The sequence below is a fragment of the Antrostomus carolinensis genome, unplaced genomic scaffold (genome assembly GCF_000700745.2).
Source record: "Antrostomus carolinensis isolate BGI_N321 unplaced genomic scaffold, ASM70074v2 scaffold8086, whole genome shotgun sequence".
In the NCBI taxonomy this organism is placed as follows: domain Eukaryota; kingdom Metazoa; phylum Chordata; class Aves; order Caprimulgiformes; family Caprimulgidae; genus Antrostomus; species Antrostomus carolinensis.
Window position 1 is genome coordinate 558 of NW_010323873.1, and position 22,954 is coordinate 23,511.

Below are 22,954 nucleotides of genomic sequence, written 5' to 3' on the forward strand. Positions count from 1 at the left end.
TCTGGAAGTTGCTAGGGAAAAATCATCATTCACTGAAGAAGATCAGAGTCTTTTGATATCACAGTTATCATTTTTCACTCCTCTAAGTTAGAACCTCCATCAGTTTGATTGCTGGTACTACTTTCTGTCGGTGTTCATTTTCAGTAGTTGGTAGGCTGTCTGACAGGCTTTTGTCTACAACAGTTGTTCTTATCTAGTAGAGAGATTGCATTTCACCACAAGTATTCTTGTAGAATCAACAGCTCTGTAATTCTCTGTGTGTTTTCTCTTTTCCCTTTCCCCAGGTTTTGGAAACGTGCTGGATTTGTGCCAGTTTATCTAAGGCAGACACCAGTAAGTAGCATATTGTTTCTGAATGAAATCCAGCCCTATTGAAATCACTGGGCACCTTTCCATTAGCTTCTTCTGTGAGATGTGATTTGGGCAGGAAAGTTTTCTGAGGCTACATTTGGGGTTTGTTTTACGTTCAGTTTTGTCCTTTGGGCCTGTAGTTAACTAAAGGAGTAAAGTTCTAGGGTTGTAAATGGAGTCTCCTAAGTAGGTTGCACTTAAAAAATTAGAGCAAAGGTGCAGCTATTCAGGGTTATTGATGTGGTCATTGGTAAAATATGCAAGTGGCCCTTGAACTGATTGCTCTTGTTTTTCAAGGTGTTTACAAAAAATAGCACTAGCAGTTATAGTTCTTTTGGAGAGAATAATTTATGTATCTCGTGTCACTGCATTTTTGTTTTGTTTTTCTGGCTCTTGAGCCGTTCTGGAATTTGCAATACTAGTGAATACTGCTCACCTCAAGAAGCCAAAATCCCTCAGCGCTGGGATTTACCAAGTTCTAGAAGTTTATGGGGTTTACATTAGGTAGTGGTGATCAGTAGCAGTTGATCCATGAGTTATTGATGTTGATTGGAAGACCTTTGCCTTCTTCAGATGAGCATAGAGTGCAAAAGGTTCATGGGGATGATGGGAAATGTATCTTATTTATTAGAATGACCTGACTGGTGAGCATTCGTGCATCATGCTGAAGATGCTGAATGAAGAGGACACTGAACAGGAGCCTTGGCTTACTGCCTTCTGGAAAGGTAACTTTGATTTTGCCAACACTAGAATAATCTTCTGGGATATTTATTCTAGAGGTCCACAGGAGTTGTTAACTTTATCATCATGTCCTACAGATTTTAGGAGACGGTTCCTTTCTCTGCTTTCCTACCAGTTCAGCACATTCTCTCCCTCGTTGGCATTGAATATTCTACAGAACAAAAATATCAAACAGCAGCCTCAACCACGTGAGTACACTGGCTCACAGTGTTCAGTTAGATTGCAGTTTATATATGTTTATGTTTATCAGAGTTCTCACTTACATGCATTATATGATGTCTCTTGTGAAGTGCCATGAATTGCTCTTGGTCAGTTAATGTTTTGTTTCTATTATCCAGAAAAATGCTTGTATTTCTGAGTAAAAGCTAACAGAACACTTGCTGCCACTGCAGATGTGTAGTGATGTTGTTTTGGTGTGGGATTTTTTTTTCCTGCTTTTGTGATCAAAGATTTAAGTAACCCAGAATCAGAGGGCCTTTGACTGTAACAGCTAAATGAATGACAAAACATAGATGGATACTGACACCTGCCAAATCCAGTATGGAATTAAAAGGGAAACCTTGACTAGGAAGGGTCAGGAGGCAGAGGAGCTTGTTTAAGACCTTAGGAAGAACGTTGTCATCAGAAATTTGGCAACTGGAACGTGATGTCTTTCTAAGAGAGAGGCTCTAGTTCAACTGCGTGTTATTGGGCTCAGTCCAGCACTTGCTTGGGGAAACACAGTATAAAAAAAAGAGGCCAGACAAGACAGTTCTAATAGTCACTTCTGGCTTACAAGCAAATTGCTGTTTTCTCACTATCCCTAACAGAGGGGAGTCCTCTTGAGAGAACTCGGTAATCTGTGTCTTGCAGGTTTTTAGTATCAGTCTTGGTGAAAAAATTCTGATTGCTGCTACAAGGGAACAAAGCTCTTCAACAGCAAAACCAGTGGAAGATAGTTAAAGACTGGGCAAACTGTTTCTCAGCCCTCGCTGTTTTCAGTCTCTCTGGCATCTTTGAGTCAATATGCTGGTCTGTTTTGATAGTTGCAGTGTTTTTTATATAGATGTATGTCTGTCTGAAAAGACTTTGAATCACCAAGCCAGTCTGAATAGCAGTGTTGTACCTAGTACCTTGAATTCTAAAGAAGTGAGTCTGTGGGATAGCAGTTGGCCTTTACTCAGTGAGGTGAAAAGGAACTTGTAAAATACTGAGACCCTGGATAACTATGAAGAACAATCTTGACATTGTTGTCTTTTCATTGTACCCATCAGCCATCAGCCGTGCTGAATTAGAATCAGCTTTTATCCCATATGACCTGAAGAGATTAGAGATGTACTCTCGCAACATGGTGGACTATCATCTCATCATGGATATGGTACCTACCATTGCCAGGATGTTTTTTCTCAACCAGATGGGTGATATCTCTCTCTCTGCTGCACAGTCGGTATGTATCACTGTGAGAACAAGCTATGCTTCACCTCTTTCTGTATATATATTTGGAATAGTTTCCTGTTTCATGTCATCTTTAAAAAAAGGCTTTGCTTCAGTTAATTGCTTCTTTTGTAGTCCTCTTCATTATTTTTTCTGCTTGTAGTGTTCCTCCACCTTTAGCGTTTGCTTTGAATAAAATTTGTAGGGATCATATTCTGTTGTGTGTTCAGTGAAGCATTCCGTGCATTTATAAAATGGTGTGAACTGTGGCTTAAAAACTCCTCAAAATCTTCTGGCTCTTGAACTGTACTTCAGGAGAAAGGTGTTTATCTGTATGAAGTATGGAATGGCACCTGCCATCTACAGCATAATTGAGGGGTGTTTCAGTGCATCTGAGCAAAGCTTCAGCTTGTACCAGAGAAGCCTTGTACTACTGGAGCAGAGCAAGGACTTGGTAAAATGGAGGGAGTGTAGAGGGTATTTAGGTATTTGTATTTTCTCTAAAAGCCTCTATAACTGAAGTAAATGTCATTTCCTCAGGCTCTTTTTCTGGGGATCGGCCTACAGCATAAATCTCTGGACCAACTGGAGAAGGAGTTAGAACTGCCCAGCAGTCAGTTGATGGGCCTCTTCAACAGAATCATCCGCAAAGTCGTCCAGGTAATGGCATCATGACAAGCTTTCTCTTGATTATTAGACCAAAGTGTAATTCCAGTACTGAGTCTGGCACTAATAGAAAGCTGAATCAGAACTGGGTATCTTTAACACGTCCCATAATTGACTGTAAACTTCTTTGTAAGATGGGGAAAATCCCAGTGGAAAAGCAGATATTTATGGCATTGATTTATATAATGTTTTCCCAAGTAATAGTGCTTGTGTTGTGTTTTTAAATGTTGAAATGTCCTGACCAAAATGCTGAGCAAACAACCCACGTTGTCAGCTGAGCCTGATCCATTTGTTTATGATTCACTGCATTGGTGGCATCTCAACTTTTCTTAATAAATAAATAAATAACTATGTAATTTAGAGGTAGACTTGAAGTCCAGTGAAATTATTAGAAAGTTTTGGATCTGGTTTTCTTTCTCTCTAGTGTCTGTGATAAAGTGAGTAACGTGATGAGTTATGAAATGGTGAGACAAGACAGAATACTTGCAGACTGCTCTCAATTGCTTGCTGAGCCTGGGGCTTCTAATTCTCAAGGTTTGGGATATGGTAGCAAAGCTTCTGCATTCTGGCAGAGGTTGTTCATTGGAGAGGTGATTTGCTCAGCTTAACACCCTTATAGTTATCTTGAAGAAAATATCATTAAAAAAAAAATCTGCAGCTTTTAGCTGCAAATGTTAATCAGATGGTGCTATATTAATAAAGCATGTTGCAAACTACGAGTTCTCTGTAATTATCCAAGTGACATTGAGTGCTGACTGATTTTAGTTTTATACTTTTTATAAAAGCTGTATATAATTCTGCCTTCAGGAAGCAAGTCTTGAGCTTTTTATTTCAGCGTGGTGGAATTCATGCATCAGCAAATAAACAACCGACTGATAATATTTGCAAGCTTAGAAGAGTTTCATGGGGACAGACAGCATTTCTTATTTATTTTAAAGGAATAACCTAGAGGAAACATCAGCAAGTCTTACATTTGGCTTACTTCATTTTCAGTTGTTCAACACAGTCCAGGAAAAAGCTGTGGAGGAGCAGATGGTGGCGACAAAGGATATTGTAATGGAGCCAACACTGAAATCTTTAAACGACGATTTGGTAATTATGAACTTTCTTCTTCATACATATTTAAACACTTCACGGAGTTCCCTTGGGTGTAGAAGCCTTGTAATCTAAATTTTCTCAGATGGAAAGAATTCCAAATCAGGTCTGTCACTTTGTGGTAGTTAAAACCTGACATCTTTGTGTTACATGTTTGTAGTCATCCTCTGTTAATCTGCAATATAGTTTTTTTGTAGAGCCTCCTAAGATGTTCTTGGAGTTATGAGTATATGTATACAAATAACAAAAATGCAATTATATAAAAGAGAGAAGCTTTTCAGGATCATCTGCTATTTGTTTTAGGGGATGTATTTCTTTTTCAGTGGGAAAGGCATTTTCCTTGCATTACATGGTCACTGTTGCGCTTAGAACTGAATGCATCTGTTGTGCTGTCCTGTTGTAGGAAGAAGCTGCAAAGGAATTCCAAGAAAAACACAAGCAAGAAGTGGGGAAACTGAGGGAAATGGACCTTACACAGTAAGAATTTATCTGTATGAATCTCAAACCCAGTTTTTTCCCCTGGTATTTGTTTGAATGCTGGGTCACTAGCACATCTTCCTGAGGCTTGTGCACAAGGCTGTCATTGCAGTATCACAGTCTCAAACCATCAATAAAAGAGAACTAGCAGTGGGTATTTTCAGCAGTGGCCAGGTAAGTACATGCTGTTACACTAATGGAAACTTTGGGTATTGTTTGCCTGACAGCCAACAGCTTCATCTTCATCAGCTCTGTTAGCAGCTGCTTTGTTTCACACTCAAAACTTTCTTTCCTGTATGAATTAAATTCAGTAACAACTTCTGTTCAAGGCCATTCACCGGTTTACCTCAGTACATGAATTCAGTGTCATACTCCCAACCCTGAACTTTCTGACTTCCCTTTTTCTACTGGTATTTTAAACAGAAAGCAAAAGGTTGTGAGGTAGCAGGCGACAGCTGATCAGCAGTGAGATCTGTCTGTCTGTGGAACTGTAGAGTTGATCTGTTGTTAGAGTTGGGGCTGGCTGGTCAGTACAGTGCTGGAAACAGAAGATGTGCTGCCAACAGGAGTGCTGGGTCAGTTCTCAGCTCTGTCCCAGGGCCTCTGGCATGAGCTTGAGCACATTCTTCTTTTACCTCCATTCTTTTTTGTCACTTAAATGGTAAATTATTCACAGCAGTTACTCTTATTATGTATCTATGTGTCAGTCTTGATCCTGGCTGTATTCAGTATGTATATTATACATATATAAGTTATATAGTTCTATAATATGGAGTAATAAAGCAAGCTGCCAGGCTGTGGACTGTTTCTAATCGTACAGTTTCCTGCACTTTTAGATATAGTAATTAGTTTTGTCAAACTAGGATACCTGGGTCCTGTTTGCTGTCCAGCTTAGCTGTGTGTGCAACTCAAGTGAAAATAGTACCTGGCTAATTCTAATATTCTCTTATTTAACAAAATACTCCTGTCAAAACCCCAAACCAACAGAAAAAGAACAACAGCTAGAGCTTCTTTTACAAATTACGATGTGCACAGATGCCTTTTTACTGCTGTAGAGCTGGGCAATTTGTAGGACAGAGTTGCTGATCCAGCAATGTACTTGAAGCGTCAGCAGATGTCTCTCTGGACCAACAGGAGTTACACAGGCCCCTGATTCTCTCCTTTCTCTCTCCTCCTCCCACTTTTTGTCTTCTAAATCCTGTTTACTGTACTGACATCCTAGAAAAGCTCTCTGTTTTGGCTCTAGATTAATCTCTGTTAAATCTGAGAAAAGGCATAAAAACTTCTTTGAATCTGTGGTTGTCTTGTTTGAAGGAAGGACAAAAATGGATGTGATCTGAAGTGACTTGCAAGTCAGTCACATTAGGAAAACAATATAACCAGAATTTTTTAGAAGTTTTAATTACGTTTTTTAGCACTGATAGTGTTAAATAACTGTCATTTTGGACCATGTTCCCTTTTTTTTTTTTTCCCCCACCCAGAATTAGATTTCTGTTCTCCATGAGGAGAAAGAGACAAAAATCTATTTTGAACACTTTTCAATACAGGTTATAGAAAACTAATAGAAGAGACAGAGCTGTTGGATTTGAAAAGGCTTTGTCCAGTATTGTTCAGCCTTGTATGGACAAAGGCTAGTCTATTCTAAATCTCTAAGAACTCGAGATGGAGAGCAACCTCTCAATTTTGCTACAGGACTGCTTTGCCTAGTTAAATTTGTATGTAATTTCCAGGGTACTTGAACACCCAGACAAGGGGCACAGAACATGAACTTATTTGAATAGCAATTGTTGTCTTAATTTCTCTTTTCAAAAGAAAGCTGCAGGTCTTCAGTTTTTCCTGGACTGATGCAGAAAAACTATATCATTTAAGCTTACTGCTGGTCTAAGAGCAGCTGCTAATTTCACTAACTTCTCATTTAAGCCATTGCTTTTTGCATCCTTTTCCTTTACCACCACAACCATCCTTCTCTTCTTTTTTTTGGAGGGGAGGAAAAGAAAAAAAGCCCTCAAGCTTTTATAAATAAATCTGTATAGTGAATATAGATCTGATGGTGGTTGACAGGCTTAAAGCTGTAGTGATTGAAGGTGTATTTTTAAGAAATCTAGTGGGCAGACTAGAAGTACACACCACTGCTATGGAAAGTTTAACCTTTGTGGCCTTATTTTTTGCTTTCATAAGAGATGTACTCTGCTCAGCACTGCTCTCCTGATGAGAGGCTTTCATAGAACAGTTTTGTGATGCTTACAATAGGGGATCCTGTGAGAGCTGCATTGGACACTGACCAGCTTTGGATGGGGACAGTTGTGGGTTGCTATTGACCCTCTTTGGCCTGAGTCTGCTGACAGAGTCGTGACAAGCTATTGTATCCCTTTGCCTGTCTAGTTTTGTGTATTATTTCCAAATTCTGCTTTTGTTGGGTGCTGTTGCTGTGGCTTTGTTTGTAAAGTACTGTGTGCCTGACAATATAATCACCTTATGTTTTATTACTTTGTGCTAGTGATTTCACTTGTATTTTCCTTTACCTTTTGCACTTAGATATATTATCCGGGGTGACGATGAAGAATGGAATGAGGTGCTGAGCAAAGCAGGACAGAACGCTTCCGTCGTCAGTGTGAAAAGGTTAAGGAAATTGAAATACTCCACAGAGCTCTCTCTGATCTTTCCTGCTGGCTTTATTAGAATGTTTTTCAAAAGAGTGAAGCTGAAGAGTTAAATGCAGATAAAAGGAATTTAGCATCCTTGATAGATTCTCAGTTTTCCTGGAGAAATCAGGGTGTGAGCTGCTGAGAGCTCTACCAGGTACTCTGGTTTCTCTAATGGCCAGGCTGCTACTGTGAATTCTCTCCAGTATAGTCTTGTCTTTATGTAAATTAGTCCCTTACTGTAACTTGTTTCTGTTGACATGGTTGAGTCTTGATCCTGATCACGCACAGACGTTGGTTGTGTTTCTCCCTTGGGTCACTTTTAAAGAAAGAACTCATCCCACGTAGCTGTCCCTTTTGCCTTGGGAGCTAACGCTGGGTGGGAGCCTCTGATACTCCCATTGGAGAAGCAGCAAATTCAGGGAAGAATTCTTTCAAATGTGAGCTTAAACCTGCATAATATTGAGTCTTCTTTTCTGCAGTTCCTTCCTTTTCATCCATCTTCTTTCTTTTACCTTGCCCAGCATGGAGTCTTTCCTCATCTTTTCCTTGGGGATTTATAGTTGAGCCTTGCCTGCTTGCTTATTTCCCCTTCCTGGGGTGCCTGACAGCTGAAGTAATTACGTGATCTGTATTCCACCCTTTGTATATTCATGTTTTTTTTCATGAATGCTGGAAGCTGTGAGTTTCCAGAAGCCTTACAGGAATGAGAGAGTCTTGTCAGTCCTTATAAAGATCAGAGCTCTGTCATATTTGCTCTAGTCAGAATCTAGCACAGGAACATAATAGTATACTTAAAATTGTCAGTGGTAATATTTTTTCTAGGTACTTTACATTCCAGATGCCTTATCTGAATTGTGTTTAGGACACATAACTTAAAGTCTTGAAAAGCAATGACAAGAGCTAAAAATCGAGATCTTATGGGATTCAAATTGGGTTAGAGAATCTGAACTCACTAGAAAAATCTAGGTCATATTCTTGTTCGTGCTTTCTCTAGCACCAGTGTAAATGACCCAAGAAATTTCTCTGTAGACCCTCACCCCACTTTTAGAACAAAAATTTCCCAGCTGGATGGGAATCTAGTGTATTTTTAACAGATATTTTATTCCTGTTTCCCAGTGAGAAGAAGAGAAAATTAGAAACGGCAAGAGGACCCAAGCAACTTAAGAAGAAATTTAAGAAGACTAAAGACCTAAAGCAGAAGTGGAAGAAATGACTTTAAAGCCAATCAGTGAACTTGAATTAACGAGTGACGGGTCTGTACTTAAGAAGTACTATTCTCCTTTAAATCAAAAGACTTTCTTTGGGGGAGTGAGAGCTGGAGGGAAGGAAAAGCCTTAGAGGCATTTTTAAAGTGTTTGTATTACGGGAAGGAACAGTGACACTGCCAGGAGACAAGTCTATGAAGATTTTTTATGAAGTGTGAGGTGCTGTGCAACACACTGGGATATTATGAGGGTGCTTTAGCAGCTACAGAGTTTCCATTCAAAGAGGGCAGATCAATCTGTAAACTCTCCTGCATCTTAATGATTGATGTCTTTATTAAAAAAGAGTTTGGACAACAAAGGATAGGAATGTGTTAGGCTTTGGTCTGTGATTCTGCCTTTTGGGATTGCAGCATATCTTGATGGAGGCAGCTCCTGGTTCAGTAGTACCACCACTCCTTTGTAGCTCGAGGGAGTTTTCAGTGTGAACGACGACTGAGTTTTTATTTGGGGCTGGCTATTCAGTGAGCACTGACCACGTTGTCCATTCAGGCCCACGATGTGGTCCTTGCTCGCAGGAGTTCAGGGTGTTCAATGAAGGCTGCTGTTTTGGAAGGCAGTCTATAGTTCCTGCTTACTGTGCTCCTCAAGAAGCTGTAATAAAGGCGGCTCTTTTGCATTCACACTTGTTTACAAGGTCTCAGCGTTCCCATAGCTCGGTAATTTACATTTCCTAGTTCTCAGGCAGGGTAGTGTGATTAAAAGGTGCTGGGGAAGCTGTTCTGGCCATTCGGTCTGCCTGCTCTCTGCTGACCTAGAGCTGCTGTTTGACTTTGGTGGAAAGTTTTGTGTTAAGGTCACCAGGAAATCAGCACTATCACACTGACACCTGGTCTTAACGATCTCTCTGAGCTTGGGGACCAGTTGAGCAGGCAGGCCACAGAGCTGCCCAGCTCTGTTACTGGCAATAAACACATACCAGTCTGGAGCTGGGACTTTCTGTGACCGTAGTGCTCTAGTCTGCTGCTTGTCAGGCTCCAGAGGCTTCAAAACCAGGACAAACCTTTGACAGAAAATGTCCCTGTCCCAAACCTTTGACAGAAAATGTTCCTGTCCCAAACCTGCTCTGCTGAGCTCTGTCCTGACGTTCCAGATTCACACCCTAGAGGTTTGGAACAGAGGGACTGTCCTACAACTGATACACAGCTGCATTATATTTACTTGTAGATCTCATTTTTCCAGCAAATCCTTGAAGAAACAGTGTTGTTTTCCTAGGTAAAGCCAGTATTTCTTCTCTAGGAGGCTGTTTTTTGAAGCATCTATATTAAGCATAGGCCTTGCACAGCCTCTGTACACCTTTGCTTAGCAAGTCACTGTGTGAGAGTCCCTGGCAAGGGCACATCCCCCTCACTTGGGGCAGCTGAGCCCTGAGAAGGGAGATCTGCAGCTGCAGCTCTTAAAGTCTTGATGAGGGGCCTTATTATCACCCAGCTGTGTGAAACAGCAGCATTGGCAGCCTGCAGGGATGAGGTGGTGGCTGGCTGCCTTGAACCAGCTCTAAAGAAGTTGTAAAAGGAGCAGACATGGAAGGCAAAAAGCACGAGGCTCTTCACAGCTGCTTGGGAAATCCTCAGAAGAAGAGGTGAGTGTGAATTCTCTCTGTTTTTGCTGTTGTTATTGTTAAAAATAGGGTAAGTGGTGGCCCTGCTGGGAGAGGGGTGAAGAAGTACAACCCCTTGCTGCTGTCTGTGCCTGACAGTCCTGAGAGACAAAGAACTGTGGTGTTACAGTGGGCTGGGGCAGGAGGGGCTGCAGCGAGTTCTGGAGCACTTTTGGGGGATACCTGTAGGACTCTTGGTTTTCTAGTGTCTTGCTTTGCTCAACATAGAAGCCTCTTGAGTTGGGTCACATTTGCCTGATGTTTATGGTAGGAAAAGGGGTTTTTTATGGATTGTCCTAAGCCAGTCACATCCTTCAGGCAGCTGAGGAAGGGACAACAAAGATGTGCTTGAAGTGGTGGTCAGGGAAAGGACTGGTATCAAATGGTGACTGAGTGACTATCGTGGGCTTGCCCACTCCATATGCTCTGCTTAGTGAGGTTCAGCTGTGGTTTAACAGGCTGCAAGGCAAAGCTTTAAACACTCACAGAATCCTTTCCAAGTGTCTTGAAACTTGGCACTAATAAAGCAGCAGTAATTATTTCAGATTCTCTAACCTATGCAGATTGCTGGGTTTGTTCACCCAGGTGGTTGCATTTCACTTGCTCTGGGTCTCACCATCTCCTAAGTGACGGTATCAGAAGGCTCCGTTTTATTGCACGTTACTACTTGTGCGAAGAAAATGCTGATTGAACTTCCTTAAAACATAGAAGTGGTGTAAATTACAATGTGTGTCTCGGGAGGGCTGTTAAACTTCAGTTCTACTAATAGGTTTAAAACTAAGGTTTAAGAGAAGTTTTATTATAGAACACCCATGTGCTGTTAGGGCTCAGAAATTGGTTTGTGTTTTTTAATGGCTAAGCTGAGGGTCAGATAGCCAAGAAGTTAAAAAAAAGTTCATATTTACATGAAAAAATATGTCAAAGTTTCTGTTTATTTATAAGGCTGTGCTAAATGTGTATGAATTTGACTGTCCTCTGCTTCTGCTGGGGCTGTGCCAAAGCTGTCCAGGGGACCCCCATCTATGCTTGGCTGTGATGAAGCTGTTGCTGTGTAAGCCTTGAAGTCACACAGAGGTTTCTGGTTGTTTCAGGAAATGTGGTCTCCTGCAGCAGTGATAAAAACTGTCACACCTGACTTACTTTCCCCAAAACAGCATCAGTATATTGGACACATTCAGGATGACAGGCTTTAGGTAGGAGCTGATGTATGAAAATATCTATAGTCCAGCAAGACTTGTGGTAAACTGTCTGTAAATCAAGGTGTGAGAGGTAGTAGGAAAAAATAAAGTAGATTCTTCAAGCAGATCAGACTTTTACTGTTGAGCTGAGATCTCTCTAGAGCTGCTTCCACCACTTTCTGTTGGCTGTAGCAATTCTCACTCTCTTGTCTGAACTGGGTGTGCTGTAGTTGCTGTAAAAGACTTGGAGGATTTGAGCTGTGTGTGCCCCTCCATTCCTGAGTGGGAGCTGTATTTAAGGAGAATTTTGCTATTCCTACAGAAAACGTGTCTGTTCAGTAGAACCATTCTTTTCCAGGTTTTCCATGTACATTTTATGATTCCTGGCAACTTTTTGGATTCCTCTGCCTGTCTATTGCTCTTTGAACAGCAAAGTGGAAAAAAAGCCCCTTCAGATACTAAAATAAGTGAGAGATGTGGATTTTTATTTTTATTTTTTTAACAAGTCTAGTTGAGGCACATTTTCCTCTGTCTGTGCTTTCCACCAGTCAAGCTGGGTTAGAATTCCAGCTTAGAGTAAGGGCTAGTTGAACGCAATCCAACAACAAAGCCAGAACGCAGGTCTCTCTGTAGCCAGGAGTGCACTAAAATTGCCACGTGAGAGCGAGTTGTGTATCTTTGAATTTTAGGATTGGGTTGGTTTGGTTGGTTTTCAGCCTGTTTCTCTCCAAGTAGAGCAGGTTTCTGGTCTCTTGGATCCCCTGCAGATGGGGCTGTGAATGCTCGAAGGAGCCTGGTGTACAGGTAATTGCAGCCCGTGCATTTAACAGCAGGCAAAGCCTCCTCCTGTCCTAGTCAGGGGGACAGGGCTCTGCACAACCCAGTAACCACATGGATTAGTGTCTCTTTTAAACCTACCCAGTCAGTTTATGGCCTTTTTCCAGTGCTCCCTGGATCACTGGTTGCTGCAGGTTCATCTTTCCTCCTCTCCTGTGCCCAAGTGAACCTGTTCCCCTGCAGTGAGGGAGTAATTGGAGGGAAATGGGGAAGCCACACCGAGCTGAGCAGCTCTCTGCAGGTGGTGGGTAGATGTGACCTACTTGTCAGTGGAATCATCCTGCTCGCTTGGCGACCCGTGAGCTATTTTGACAGCTGGAGTGAGCTGACCTCTGTGAAGTATCAGGGAGGAAGTAAAACCAGTGAAGCTGAGGATCTTCCCTGCTGCTGTGAGCTGGCTGCGCTGTCGGGAGGGCTCTCACCTCCTGCAGCTGTGTGAGGGAGAAGGGAGCTGTCTGGGCAGGAAAGGTTGGTGTGCTGGATAAGGGCAAGGCGTGCAAGGGGCAGGAGGAAGTTGTGTCTTTTCCATTTGGCCATTGTGATACTGCTTTGGGAGTTTTTTTCCTTCCACAGCTGGATTTTTGTTTGACTGTGTCACTACATCTTCCCGATGCAGTCTCAGAATCAGGAGCCTGTCTCTTGGTAAGGGCCCAAAACTGCAGGCACCTCGTGGTGTTTGTTAGACATTCCAAGGACAGCTTTGTTTGTTAGCAGCATGGGAAGGCTGAGGATGGAGAGAGGGATACAGGCAGCCTCCTCCTGACTGAGCTCAATGTGGAGACAGGAAATAGGGTGAAATCCTGTGCTCAGTCTCCTGAGCTGTCTGGCCAGTCAGTGGTGTGTGAAGTGACGAGCTGGGATGGCCCCATGGCGAGGGCTGTGCTCCGGCCGAGCTGTTGGGAACTCACCTGCTCGTTTTCTAGTTCCCATCAGGAGGGAAATGGACAGTGCTGAGGTGACTCCTGCTTTGGGGCTGGGCCAGCCCATGTTGCTGCTAACAAGGCCTTTTCCCTGCTGTCCTGTGATTTTTTTCCTCATAGAACAGAAACCTTTTTTTCCTGCCCCTCTTTTGCTGAGTGCAATATTCTTCTTTTTCTTTTTTCTTTTTTCCCTGTGGATTAATGGATCCCTCATACTCAAGACCTGCCCTGTGGGGAGGCAAATCTCACTTTTGAGTCCTCTGCCACCAGCAGTGGTGACAGCAGCTTGCTGCCCTATTCCTCAAGGGAGTCACCGCTCTCCTCTTCCTCCCTCTCACATCTCCTTGGCCGTCTCCCTCACGGCAGGTGCAGGGAGGGATGTCTGGTTGCTTGGGCAGCATTTGGTGAGGGCAAAGGGCCAGTGAGTGGTGGGGCTGCATTAGCCGGCGCTTGCCTGCTGTGCAAAGGCTTATTGTAAAGCAAAAAAGGTTTTATTTTAGCCTGAGAGTCATCAGCATGTTCAGGCAGATGTGTGAACTCTATTTATTTTCTCTGCTCTATGAAATGATCTAATTATGACCGGCAAAGTTTTGTGCTTCCCCAAAACTGGGCAAACTCTGCTCTGTTGCTTTCTAGGCCTTCAAGGGCAGCACTCTATAAAATAGAGGTGATAGGCAACTAGTTTCCTAAGAAATTTCTATTTAATCTATTTGTTAAAGTGCTCCAAAGGGAATCTTTAAGTGTTTGTATTCCATGATTCCTGAGAACAAGTCGGTGTTGGTATTGGTGGGTTTCCAAGTGTGCTGGTGTAGTGGCACAACACAAGAGAAATCACCCCTCGTGTCTCATGCTCAGCAAATTTCTCTTGGATCATGTAAATCAAATGCTAAGTAATGCTGGTGATGACAACTGCTGCTGCAAAGAAGAATCCTAGAATTTTTCTTAGACACCACCATCTGCTGCTTTTTTGATGAAAAGCAGGTAATTTCAGCAAGGGAAATGCAAGTTAAACTTATTACTTTAAAAAAAAAGAAGTTTGATCCTAGGAAGGGGAAACGAATGCCTCTTTATCTCTTGTTTTAAAGCATAACGTTAGGGTCTATCTACCAAAACAAATTTAACATGCTAAAACTGCAACTGCCTGTTCCACAGAAGTGACTTTAAACATGGTTTTTGTTAGAAGAGCAGAATAAATAACAGCAGCTGTGTATTTTAAAATTACGTTGTTAATAAAATCCCGGTACATTTACATAAATGACAACATTAATGTACAATTAACAAAGCATTGTAATATTACAGCAACAAAAGAGGACCTACATATTTGTACAGATAGCTGGAGCAGCTACTTGAAAATACTTTCCAAGATAAAGCCTCTTGTGGTATTTTTCAGGCAGACCAGTGATAATTTTGAAACACCTGTATGGCTTTCTGCTAATAAATAGGATTATTGAAGCTGGTGATCTTTGAAAGTGGATGTGTACCTAGAGCACAAACGGGAGTGTGCCCCGACCAACTCGTCTGTCAGCTTATTGAGCCTGGACTGACCATTCTCAGCCTTGTGTGCAATTTGCCTTTGGTGTAAATCCTTTAGCAACGCGGCGATGTCAGATTTTGATGGATTTGTTGGGAGATGTTGGAGTTTGTTCTCCTTCCCTTCATCTACCTAAACTGTGTCTATGTTGTGATTTGGAGCTTGGGCCCAGCTGAGCCTCCTTCTTTCAGTGTATTTAGTTCCGATATTAACTGTTAAATTTCTAAAGAGCATTAGTTTTCCACTGGCTTGCTCTTCTCCTTCACCCACCTATAACAAATGAAAGTGTCTTAGCAAATGCTTTTGGTGGGTGCTAACAAAGATCAGTGGGAATATCTGAAGGTCTTTCCTTAATGCTGTTGGTAAGAGCAAAATCTGTGTTTTTACACAACTTAACTGCTTTCCCCTGTTTGGGGAAAAAAAAAAAACCCCACACAAAAACATCGCTTCAAAAGTGTAGCTAGAACTGCCTCGTTTTAGTTCTCCTAAGTCACCCAGAAGAAGGCCTCAAATAAGTCCTTTTGGACCAGAAACATCTGTCTGCTGTGAACAAAGGAAAAATGTGACTCTGGGGCATTTGAGTTGAGGCATCTTGTTCAAGTGCTGCTGCCTAAACGTTACAGTGCAGCCAGCCCCTGGGAACCAGTCGGGTGTGCGCTGTGCCCAGTCCGCTCTGAGGTAGCACATCCATGGATGAGGCTGTGGAAGCGGAGGCTGGAGGTCAGAGCTTCTAATCCCAACCAGCTCCAGAGAGAGAACAAACCTTCAAGCTGTAGGGTCTCCCTGAGGGTCTTAGGGAGACTGTTATTGCTATTGATGCTACTGGACAGTTTTTCAGCATAGTGCTGGCTCCTACTACACCTGAGTCTTTTAGAAAACGTCTTTCATGGTGTCAGGTCTCACAGATAACGTTCAGTAACAGATTATTTTTTAAGGTGAAAGTGATTGGGACTATCAAACCTTGATAGTAAAAGGGTAGATAGTCTTTTTTTTTTTTTTCCCTCTCCTCAAAATGGATCCAGATTAACAACTAGCACAGTGAAACTGTATTTAAAAAATACAGAAAACCAATTCTCCCCTCCCTGCCCCAGCTCAGTTCTTCATCTTAGGTTTAAAGAGTGAGTAATTTCAGAGTTAGTATTAGCTTCTACTCAGCTTTGAACAGCTACAAAATCTCTCTCTCAAGGTGCAAACAGTTTGGGGAAAACTTATGTCAGAGTTTTGCCATGTATAGAGACTGGTGTTTATTACTATAGTGGAGCAGTTGGTGTCCCCCAGCCTGTGTGTTCAGACAGATGCCGTGTGGAACGGGCAGTGGTCCATAGGACTAGAAAACTCCTACGCAGCCTTTTTACAAGTAAAACATCTAAGTGTATGAACTAGGTGGCCATTGTGGTGTGTGGACAGACGCTTAGGACTAGATATTGGGTGTTGGGTGTGGGTCAGTCGCCTCAATTCTCTACAGCCCTCGTTGGAATGGCGGCGTTGATCTTCTCTTGGGGTCAGGCTCTTCACTTGCATCCTCAGTTCTTGTTTGCGCTGTGACAGTGTTTCTGTGACAGTAGTAGCACAGAGAAGCCAGCTCCCCCGCCGTCAGCGGGACGAGGCACACAGCACCTTTGTCTCTGTTGTAGGGACTTTTAGCAAGATCCAGAAGGCAAACAGGAAAGCCAGAGCTTTGCCTGACGACGCATCCCCGTGCGGTTTGAACCAGCGCTCCTGCCGCTGCCGCCTTCCTGCCTCACACCCTGGAGGTGACGTACACGGAGTGCAGGCGGCCGGCCAGGGCTGTCTGCAAGTCCCGCAGAGGGTCCAGGCCTTGCACTTTGCTGTTCCTGCTGTAGATCAGCTGTTTGAACGAGTCCTGTTCGAGAAGAGAGCTCATGTGTTTGAGGAAGAAGCCTTCACAGAAAGAGGCGAGTTCAGGCGCGTTGTGAATCTGCGGGAGAGCGGGAGATCAATTAGCCTCTTCACTGTGTCACAGACTTAAAGGATGTGCCTGAGCTTCATTTCTAATGCTTTTCCATTTAATGGTTTCTAAGCCAGAAAAAGGACAATAATAACAGTGGAAGAGCACTGAAGGGAGGACCAGTGATGGCTAATAATTTTTTTTTTTGGTGCTTTTTGCAGGCACAGGTGCAAGCAGGGAGGCATTCAAGCTCTTTTTAATTCCTTCCCCTGATGGCCTGCTGTTGGCAGAGCCACTGGCCTGTGTTCCAGTCTCTTCCCCTTAAAGGAGCAGAGCAGCTGGCTGATGAAGTGGCCAAGATACCTGTTTAGCTCTGCAAGCAGGGAGTGCGTGTGCCGCAACATAAAACGCTGCGCTGCCAGATGGCACGCACGGCTCGTGGCAATAAGATGGTTCATACGATGTGAACTAACTCCTAGAAAAATGAGCTGAATGTTGGAAAATAGAGATGTTCCGCTTCTGAAACATGTTAGGTGGGTTTCTGGCTGTGATCTGGTTCCCTTTGCTTCAGAACCAGTGGGGGAAGCTCGGGAATAGGAGAACAGTGAAAATAAAGTTCAGTATTAAGAAGCTTGGTGCACATACACCCCCATTTCTGGGAACTTTGTGCAAATAGTAATTTAAGAGAAAGTACTAAAGGCCAGTAAGGAATGCTCCTTCTCTCTACCACTGCATACTGTTAAATTGAGAGAAACCAGCCTGAGTTCCATCAAAAAAATAAAAGTAGCCCAGTGTGAGAGTGGGGAGTGGAAAAGGCTCAGTGAGACACTACGCACAAAGTAAACACGTGCCTCATTATCAGCCCTTTATGTCGTCTTTCTGCTTGTCTTTGAGGGATCTGACCCTGTAAACTTCCAGGAATGGCAGAGTATTTCTCTTATGATTTTGTTGATAATGTGGGTTATTTGCTGTAGAGGTGAATATCTGTGTCACAGAAGAATTTATGCCAGTTCTGGAGCTGTAAAGAATATATTTTAGCAGTAGGAGTGCTAGGAAAGGGTTTACTACTTAGTTGCTGTCCTATGATCGATTGCTCCTGCTGCTCGGAGGATTTGAATCTCTCAGGCTTTGCTGATGTTGCTCTATCAGCCTGCTAAGTCACCTCGCCCCTGCTCTGTAGGGATCTCGCATCAATTTCATCCATGATTGCTTTAGACAAGAAAACACCCTAGAACTGTGTAGGACTTTACAGACTGGAAACAGGAATACAACATCTCACTTGTGGTTGCGGTTGGAGTAGAGTTACCAGCATAGCAGGTGCCCACTCTGTGTCTGTTGTATTGAGTTACCAAAAGGAGGCTGCAGAAAGGCTGCACGCTGTTTCATTGTCACCCTTAAATAAGGCAGTTTGGCACATACCTTGGCGTATTTGTAGATGTTCACAGAGTTCTCCATGCTGATGGTCTGGGCGCAGAGGATCTCACAGTGTCTCTGGAGGCCGTCCAGTTGAAACAGGCTGGCAGCTGACAACAGCTATCAGGACAAGAGAGAAGCTGTTTGAGATCGTGAGCCTTGAAAAGCTTAGGGAAGGCAAAGGGACAGAACTGATGATTTCCTCTCTGAATGATCTCTGACTCCTTGTTTTAATGGCTGAATCCTCATGAAACAGCAAAAAGGCTTAGCTAAAGCAACAGACAGGTTTCCCCCCTTAGCAAAGGCCGGCTCCTCCTGCAGAAAGTGCGTTTCTGCTGCCTTCTGTCACCATGACACATGAGCTCTGGACTGCTCAAAGCCCCTTTTCCTCTCCTCAGAAAATAGTTGTGTGTAGTCTTTAGCTGCAGGCTTTAATCTCCCCAGATTGCTTGTGACTGAGCAGCGTTACTGTCAAAGGGCCTGTTTTTAACGGGGCAGTGCTCTTAGTCCTGGGTCTGTGTCTTTGCAGTAGCACCAGCTGCTCTGCAGAAGTTCACCTTGAAATCAGTTGTTTCTCTACCATCTCCAGCCCCTTGGTGTTTGACCTGCTGTGGGCACCAGAGCTGCTCAATCAGCTGCACCTTTTCTGTGCCCCATCAAAAAACAGGGCAGCACCTCTGCTTCCTTCTGCCAGGACAGAGAGAACTGGTGCAAAGGAGGCATCTACCCAGCTCTGGGTACCAAAAGCACCGTAGTGATTTCCCTCCCTGCCCCCAGCATCTCAAGAACACAGTAAAACACAGCTGGTAGTTCTTATTTCCAAGCAATGGTGTTTTGAAACTTTAAGCTCATTTCAAAGTGTTAAGTATAGTCCTGGACCTGAAGCTTGCTGTTAGCGCCTGGATTTTGCCTTTCAAGCTCTGTTTATGCCCCAGTGCACTTGGCAAGAATTAGAAGAAAACATTCTCACCTCTAAGATATCGGTGGTGGGAATTTCCATAGATTCTGTTCCTCCATAGTACAAATACTGCATCAGCATCTGCAATGGGAAGAAGGCCAGGCATGAAGCTGTTATCGCTGCACTCACAAGAGGCTGTGAACGGCCGAGCTCCCCTTCCTGAGCAGACGGGAATCCTGCGGTAACGCTGCCTCTCGCCTCCACTCTTGGCTTTTTTTTTTCCCCCTAGTGTTGCAAATCTGCTGCTTTCTAATACTCTTTTCTTCCTTGGTCTCTGAAAAGGGCCCTGTTGAGGATTTCAGGCCGAGGGTGACAGTGTGTCTCTGAGCAACACCAATGTCCTTGTAAAACGGTTCCTGGGATCGGGTTTTGTAAAGCGTCACAGGCTGGTCACACACAGAGCTGCCAGTGAGAGCTGGGAGCAGTGAAACTGCCCCACCATGAGCATGTGTGGCTCGGGGACCTCCCAGCCACTTGCCTCCCCTGCTGTGCTTCTAATCAGCTTCCAGCCCTCCCCTGCTCCCCACCAGGGCCAGAGGAAAAGGCCTAATTGTTTGCAGGGAGAGTGAGAGGCAGCTTCTGCTCTTTGATCTACATGTGCACACCCCCAGCTAAACCAGTGCTGCCTTATCTAGGGAACGAGGAGACTTGGTGTTGGGAGGAGAAGACTTGGTGTTGGAAGGAGAAGATATTCCAGTGTCCTGGGTGCTGTGTAAGCAGGTGTGGGGACTGCAGGATGTGCTTTGCATTTCTCACAGTATCAGAAAAATAAGCTGCTACTTTTACAATTGCCTTATGTAGAGAACAGAATTCCAGGGAAGCAGAGCTGCTTTCCAGCTGAGCCCGGAGCAGAACACAGATCCCTGGTGGCTCAGTGTCCTCCAAGCCCCATAATTGTGATTGCTGTAGAATGCTATCAACTCCTTAACTTGTCTGATTTTATTTACCATCACGTTGTTTAATTCCATGAAGTATTTCACTGTTTAATTCTTTTGAATTTGTTGCTCTCTCCAGTGAAACAAAAGTTTCTCTTGAGAAACCTTTTGAATTAAAAGTGTTGGTAAGGAGGCTTGTTTCAATGTATAGTTACATTTTCTTTTCTTCTGTTATGGCTGCAAAATCAGTGTCATCTATCCAACACAAAACTTGGAGAGCCCCTTTCAAGTAGAACAAAGATGATGTTATAGTCAACTTCATCCCTCTATGTGGGATGACCAACAGCTTTGCTATTTTGTTTGCTTATAAAAAGCCTCAGTCCTGTAGTGCAACAGTTACACAACCTCTTGTGCACTTCAGATTTCCCTGTTCTGTACCTTTCTCCCAAATCTGAAATGCAGATCTGGAAAGCTGGAGCAACTGAGCTATCGCATTTCACTGACTTGTTTTGTCCCTTGGGTGTGTGTTAAGTAACCTGTTTTCTCTTCATCATGAATGAACCTCTCTGAGGTCCATTAAATACAGAAATGTCATAAAAGCAAAGTGCAGTTCTCAATTCTGAGCCCTTCTTGAAAGGGACACCACTGATTTCTGATCATCTGATCTGAATTAATATGAAGCCTGACAGTCCACCTGCTGTAAATAATTTTACTTTTTCCTTAGCACAGCATGAAAATGGTGCCTTAAAAAGTATGAAAATGGTGTCTTAAAAGCATAAAACTACTTTCTGCAGAAGAATAACCAGTTTCTTCTGCTTTATGGAGGAGTCAGCTGCCTAGTAAGAAAATAAGAATATGGGCTGGAAGTTTCTGTTTTAAGGTTGGTCCTACCTGGAAAATTTTGCCAAAGATCAAAATACTCCTGAAATACAGGTGTGTTGAAATGAACTTCATCTCTACTTGTAAATTAGCTGTGATATTAAGCTTAGCCTTAGCTTCCAAGTACATGAGAAGATGAAAGGGATAAAGAAAAGGCAGAGTAAGTTACATACCTTGAAAATATTGTATTTCATATCGCTGATTTCGACAGTCTTGCTGCCATGGCTGTCGTGTTCCGTTTTATTGGTCATTAGCGTCTTAAACCTGAGAAGGGTTTTAATAGATTTCTGTATTAGTGCTTCACATACTCAGCACTGATTCACAAACAGCCTGAGCAAGGGGAAAAGAAAGATCCTTCCTTGTTCTTGTTTGCAAGTTGAAAATTGGAACATTTCTTTTAGTTTAATGCAATTAGTTTAGAACTTCGGGGACAACTGAACCTGGAAATTGCTTGTGACTCATCTAGTCCAAGTCTGTAGCAGTTGGAAAGTGCTGTTGCTGTGCCAGTAACAGAAAGAAGTGAGTAACTGTAAGTGTACCAGGTCAGGGAGGAGAGTTCCAGGAAATGTGGAGCAAGTGTAGCTCCAGCTAGCAAACTCTTGAGAGGAGGAAGGGGAAGGCAGTGAATGTTTGGATGCGAACACGCCAACTACTGCACAGGTTTTCAGGGATAATTACTCATTAGTTTATGTCAGCACAGCTCTGGGAATCTCTAACACATTCGAGGAGTGGATTAAAAAAACTCATCTTTACTCTCTTACTATTTTTAACACTAGCAAAGAAGATGGGGCCTGGTCCTGCAGACCTGAATGATGATCTGTTGTATTCTGAGCAGCTGCCCTACTGCAGTGGGTGAATGAGAACTAGTGACACAAGTGAGAGACTAAAGGGGCCAAACCTTCCTTTAACCATCTGTATTCAGCTGTGGAAAGTGACTCACCTGTTTGATGCAGTAACCAGCAGGACTTTGTGTGCATAAAACAGCTTTCCTTCTACTAAGAAAGTTACATCAGACATTTCTTTATTGTTTAGAAAGTGAGGATCTGTTAGGGTAAGGAGGAAAAATAAAAAGGAGGGTGAATATTAATATTTTTTTTGAAACTGTGGATGCTTTTTCCTAAAAAATAAATAAATAAATTTTTAAAAAAGACCATTTAGGTGAGGATCTTACCCAGCCGAGCGGGCAGCGTCTTTCGGATTTCAGGAATGCTGGGTATCGGACTGCTGCCGTAGCAGTGGGTGAAGATGGATGCAAGCTGCTGATTGATAGAATCATTCTGTAAGGAGGACGGAAGAGGAATTGAGCACGTTTCAGACACGCTGTAGCAGTTCACTTGAGGCTTATAGCAACTGCACCCTACAAAAATAATCTCCAGAGGGACAAGTACGTGAACTGAACAAGTATGCTGTGACAGAATGCTCTCAGCAACAGTTTACAGACCAACCTCTGGCAAGGGAAAAAAAGTCCATGGGCAAAAGCTCATCCTTCTGCTTGCTCTGTGACCGGTAAGCCCACGAGCATGTCCTCAGGAAGATCTGAACAAAAGCATTGTTCAGAAACCTCCCAGAAGATACTACTGAGAGAACCTGAATTGCTCAGCACTGTATTGAAAACTCTTCCTTTTACATTCACATGGTTTCAAAAGCCATTTGCTGAATGGAATAGCTTTCCCTTCTGTTGAAACTCATGTCTTTACTGTGAGGACTGCTTTTGTGGGCAGTCTATACATTTAGATTAATTAAAATCTATACATTTAGTATTAATACTATCAGGCTCGTTTTCACCCCAGAAGTCATTAAGCACTTTGCATAGATCTCCACTTGTTCATGCTGTGCGCAACTTTTACAAGAGCAAAAACGCAAACGCTTGACTTTGATACTGTCACCACTCATACTTACTTTGCTGGTTTTGAGGATATCAAACATGAGCTGCAACCCTTCATTAACCAGCTCTTCGTTATAGTCCTCTTCCTTAATGGTGACAAATTCCCGTAAGAGGGTCTGTACGACTGAGTAACGAGACTGGTAGAAGGTTGTCCGTAGAGACTCGATCCACACGTGGAGCTTCCACGGGACTCCTGTAGCCACAGCAAAAAGGACGGTGACAGATTATGATTTGCTGAAGGGGGTAGATTGTCCTGCTGCTGTTACTAACACTTAGTGGCACTGAAGTAGATCTTTACGTACATCTTAACTACAGATAC

General features: G+C 43.0%; 2 protein-coding genes across 2 annotated transcripts in view; one reads left to right on the forward strand and one right to left on the reverse strand.

Moving 5' to 3' along the window:
* The first annotated feature begins 290 nt into the window (after positions 1-290).
* LOC104527095 (RNA cytidine acetyltransferase-like) lies at positions 291-8,952 on the forward strand. Its single transcript, XM_010170715.2, has 9 exons — positions 291-333; positions 983-1,076; positions 1,170-1,280; positions 2,346-2,518; positions 3,046-3,165; positions 4,165-4,263; positions 4,670-4,743; positions 7,279-7,362; positions 8,505-8,952. Exons 2-9 carry the CDS (start codon positions 1,013-1,015, stop codon positions 8,599-8,601), a joined length of 822 nt encoding a protein of 273 aa, XP_010169017.2. The 5' UTR covers positions 291-333; positions 983-1,012; the 3' UTR covers positions 8,602-8,952.
* A 7,505-nt stretch (positions 8,953-16,457) lies between these two features.
* ABTB2 (ankyrin repeat and BTB domain containing 2) overlaps positions 16,458-22,954 on the reverse strand; it is a gene marked incomplete at its 5' end in the record, with an annotated part of 46,793 nt that continues 40,296 nt past the window's right edge. The window contains 7 exons of the mRNA XM_010170716.1: positions 16,458-16,655; positions 18,045-18,158; positions 19,009-19,077; positions 20,924-21,014; positions 21,691-21,793; positions 21,922-22,027; positions 22,650-22,828. Of these exons, the coding sequence (XP_010169018.1) occupies positions 16,458-16,655; positions 18,045-18,158; positions 19,009-19,077; positions 20,924-21,014; positions 21,691-21,793; positions 21,922-22,027; positions 22,650-22,828 (860 nt within the window). The remainder of the gene's footprint in view (positions 16,656-18,044; positions 18,159-19,008; positions 19,078-20,923; positions 21,015-21,690; positions 21,794-21,921; positions 22,028-22,649; positions 22,829-22,954) is intronic.

Coding starts and splice junctions, on each gene's coding strand:
- LOC104527095 (XM_010170715.2), top strand. CDS start 1,013: ATGCTGAAGATGCTGAATGAAGAGGACACTGAACAGGAGCCTTGGCTT. Junction 1,077..1,169: donor GCTTACTGCCTTCTGGAAAG/GTAACTTTGATT, acceptor CATGTCCTACAG/ATTTTAGGAGACGGTTCCTT. Junction 2,519..3,045: donor CTCTCTCTGCTGCACAGTCG/GTATGTATCACT, acceptor TCATTTCCTCAG/GCTCTTTTTCTGGGGATCGG.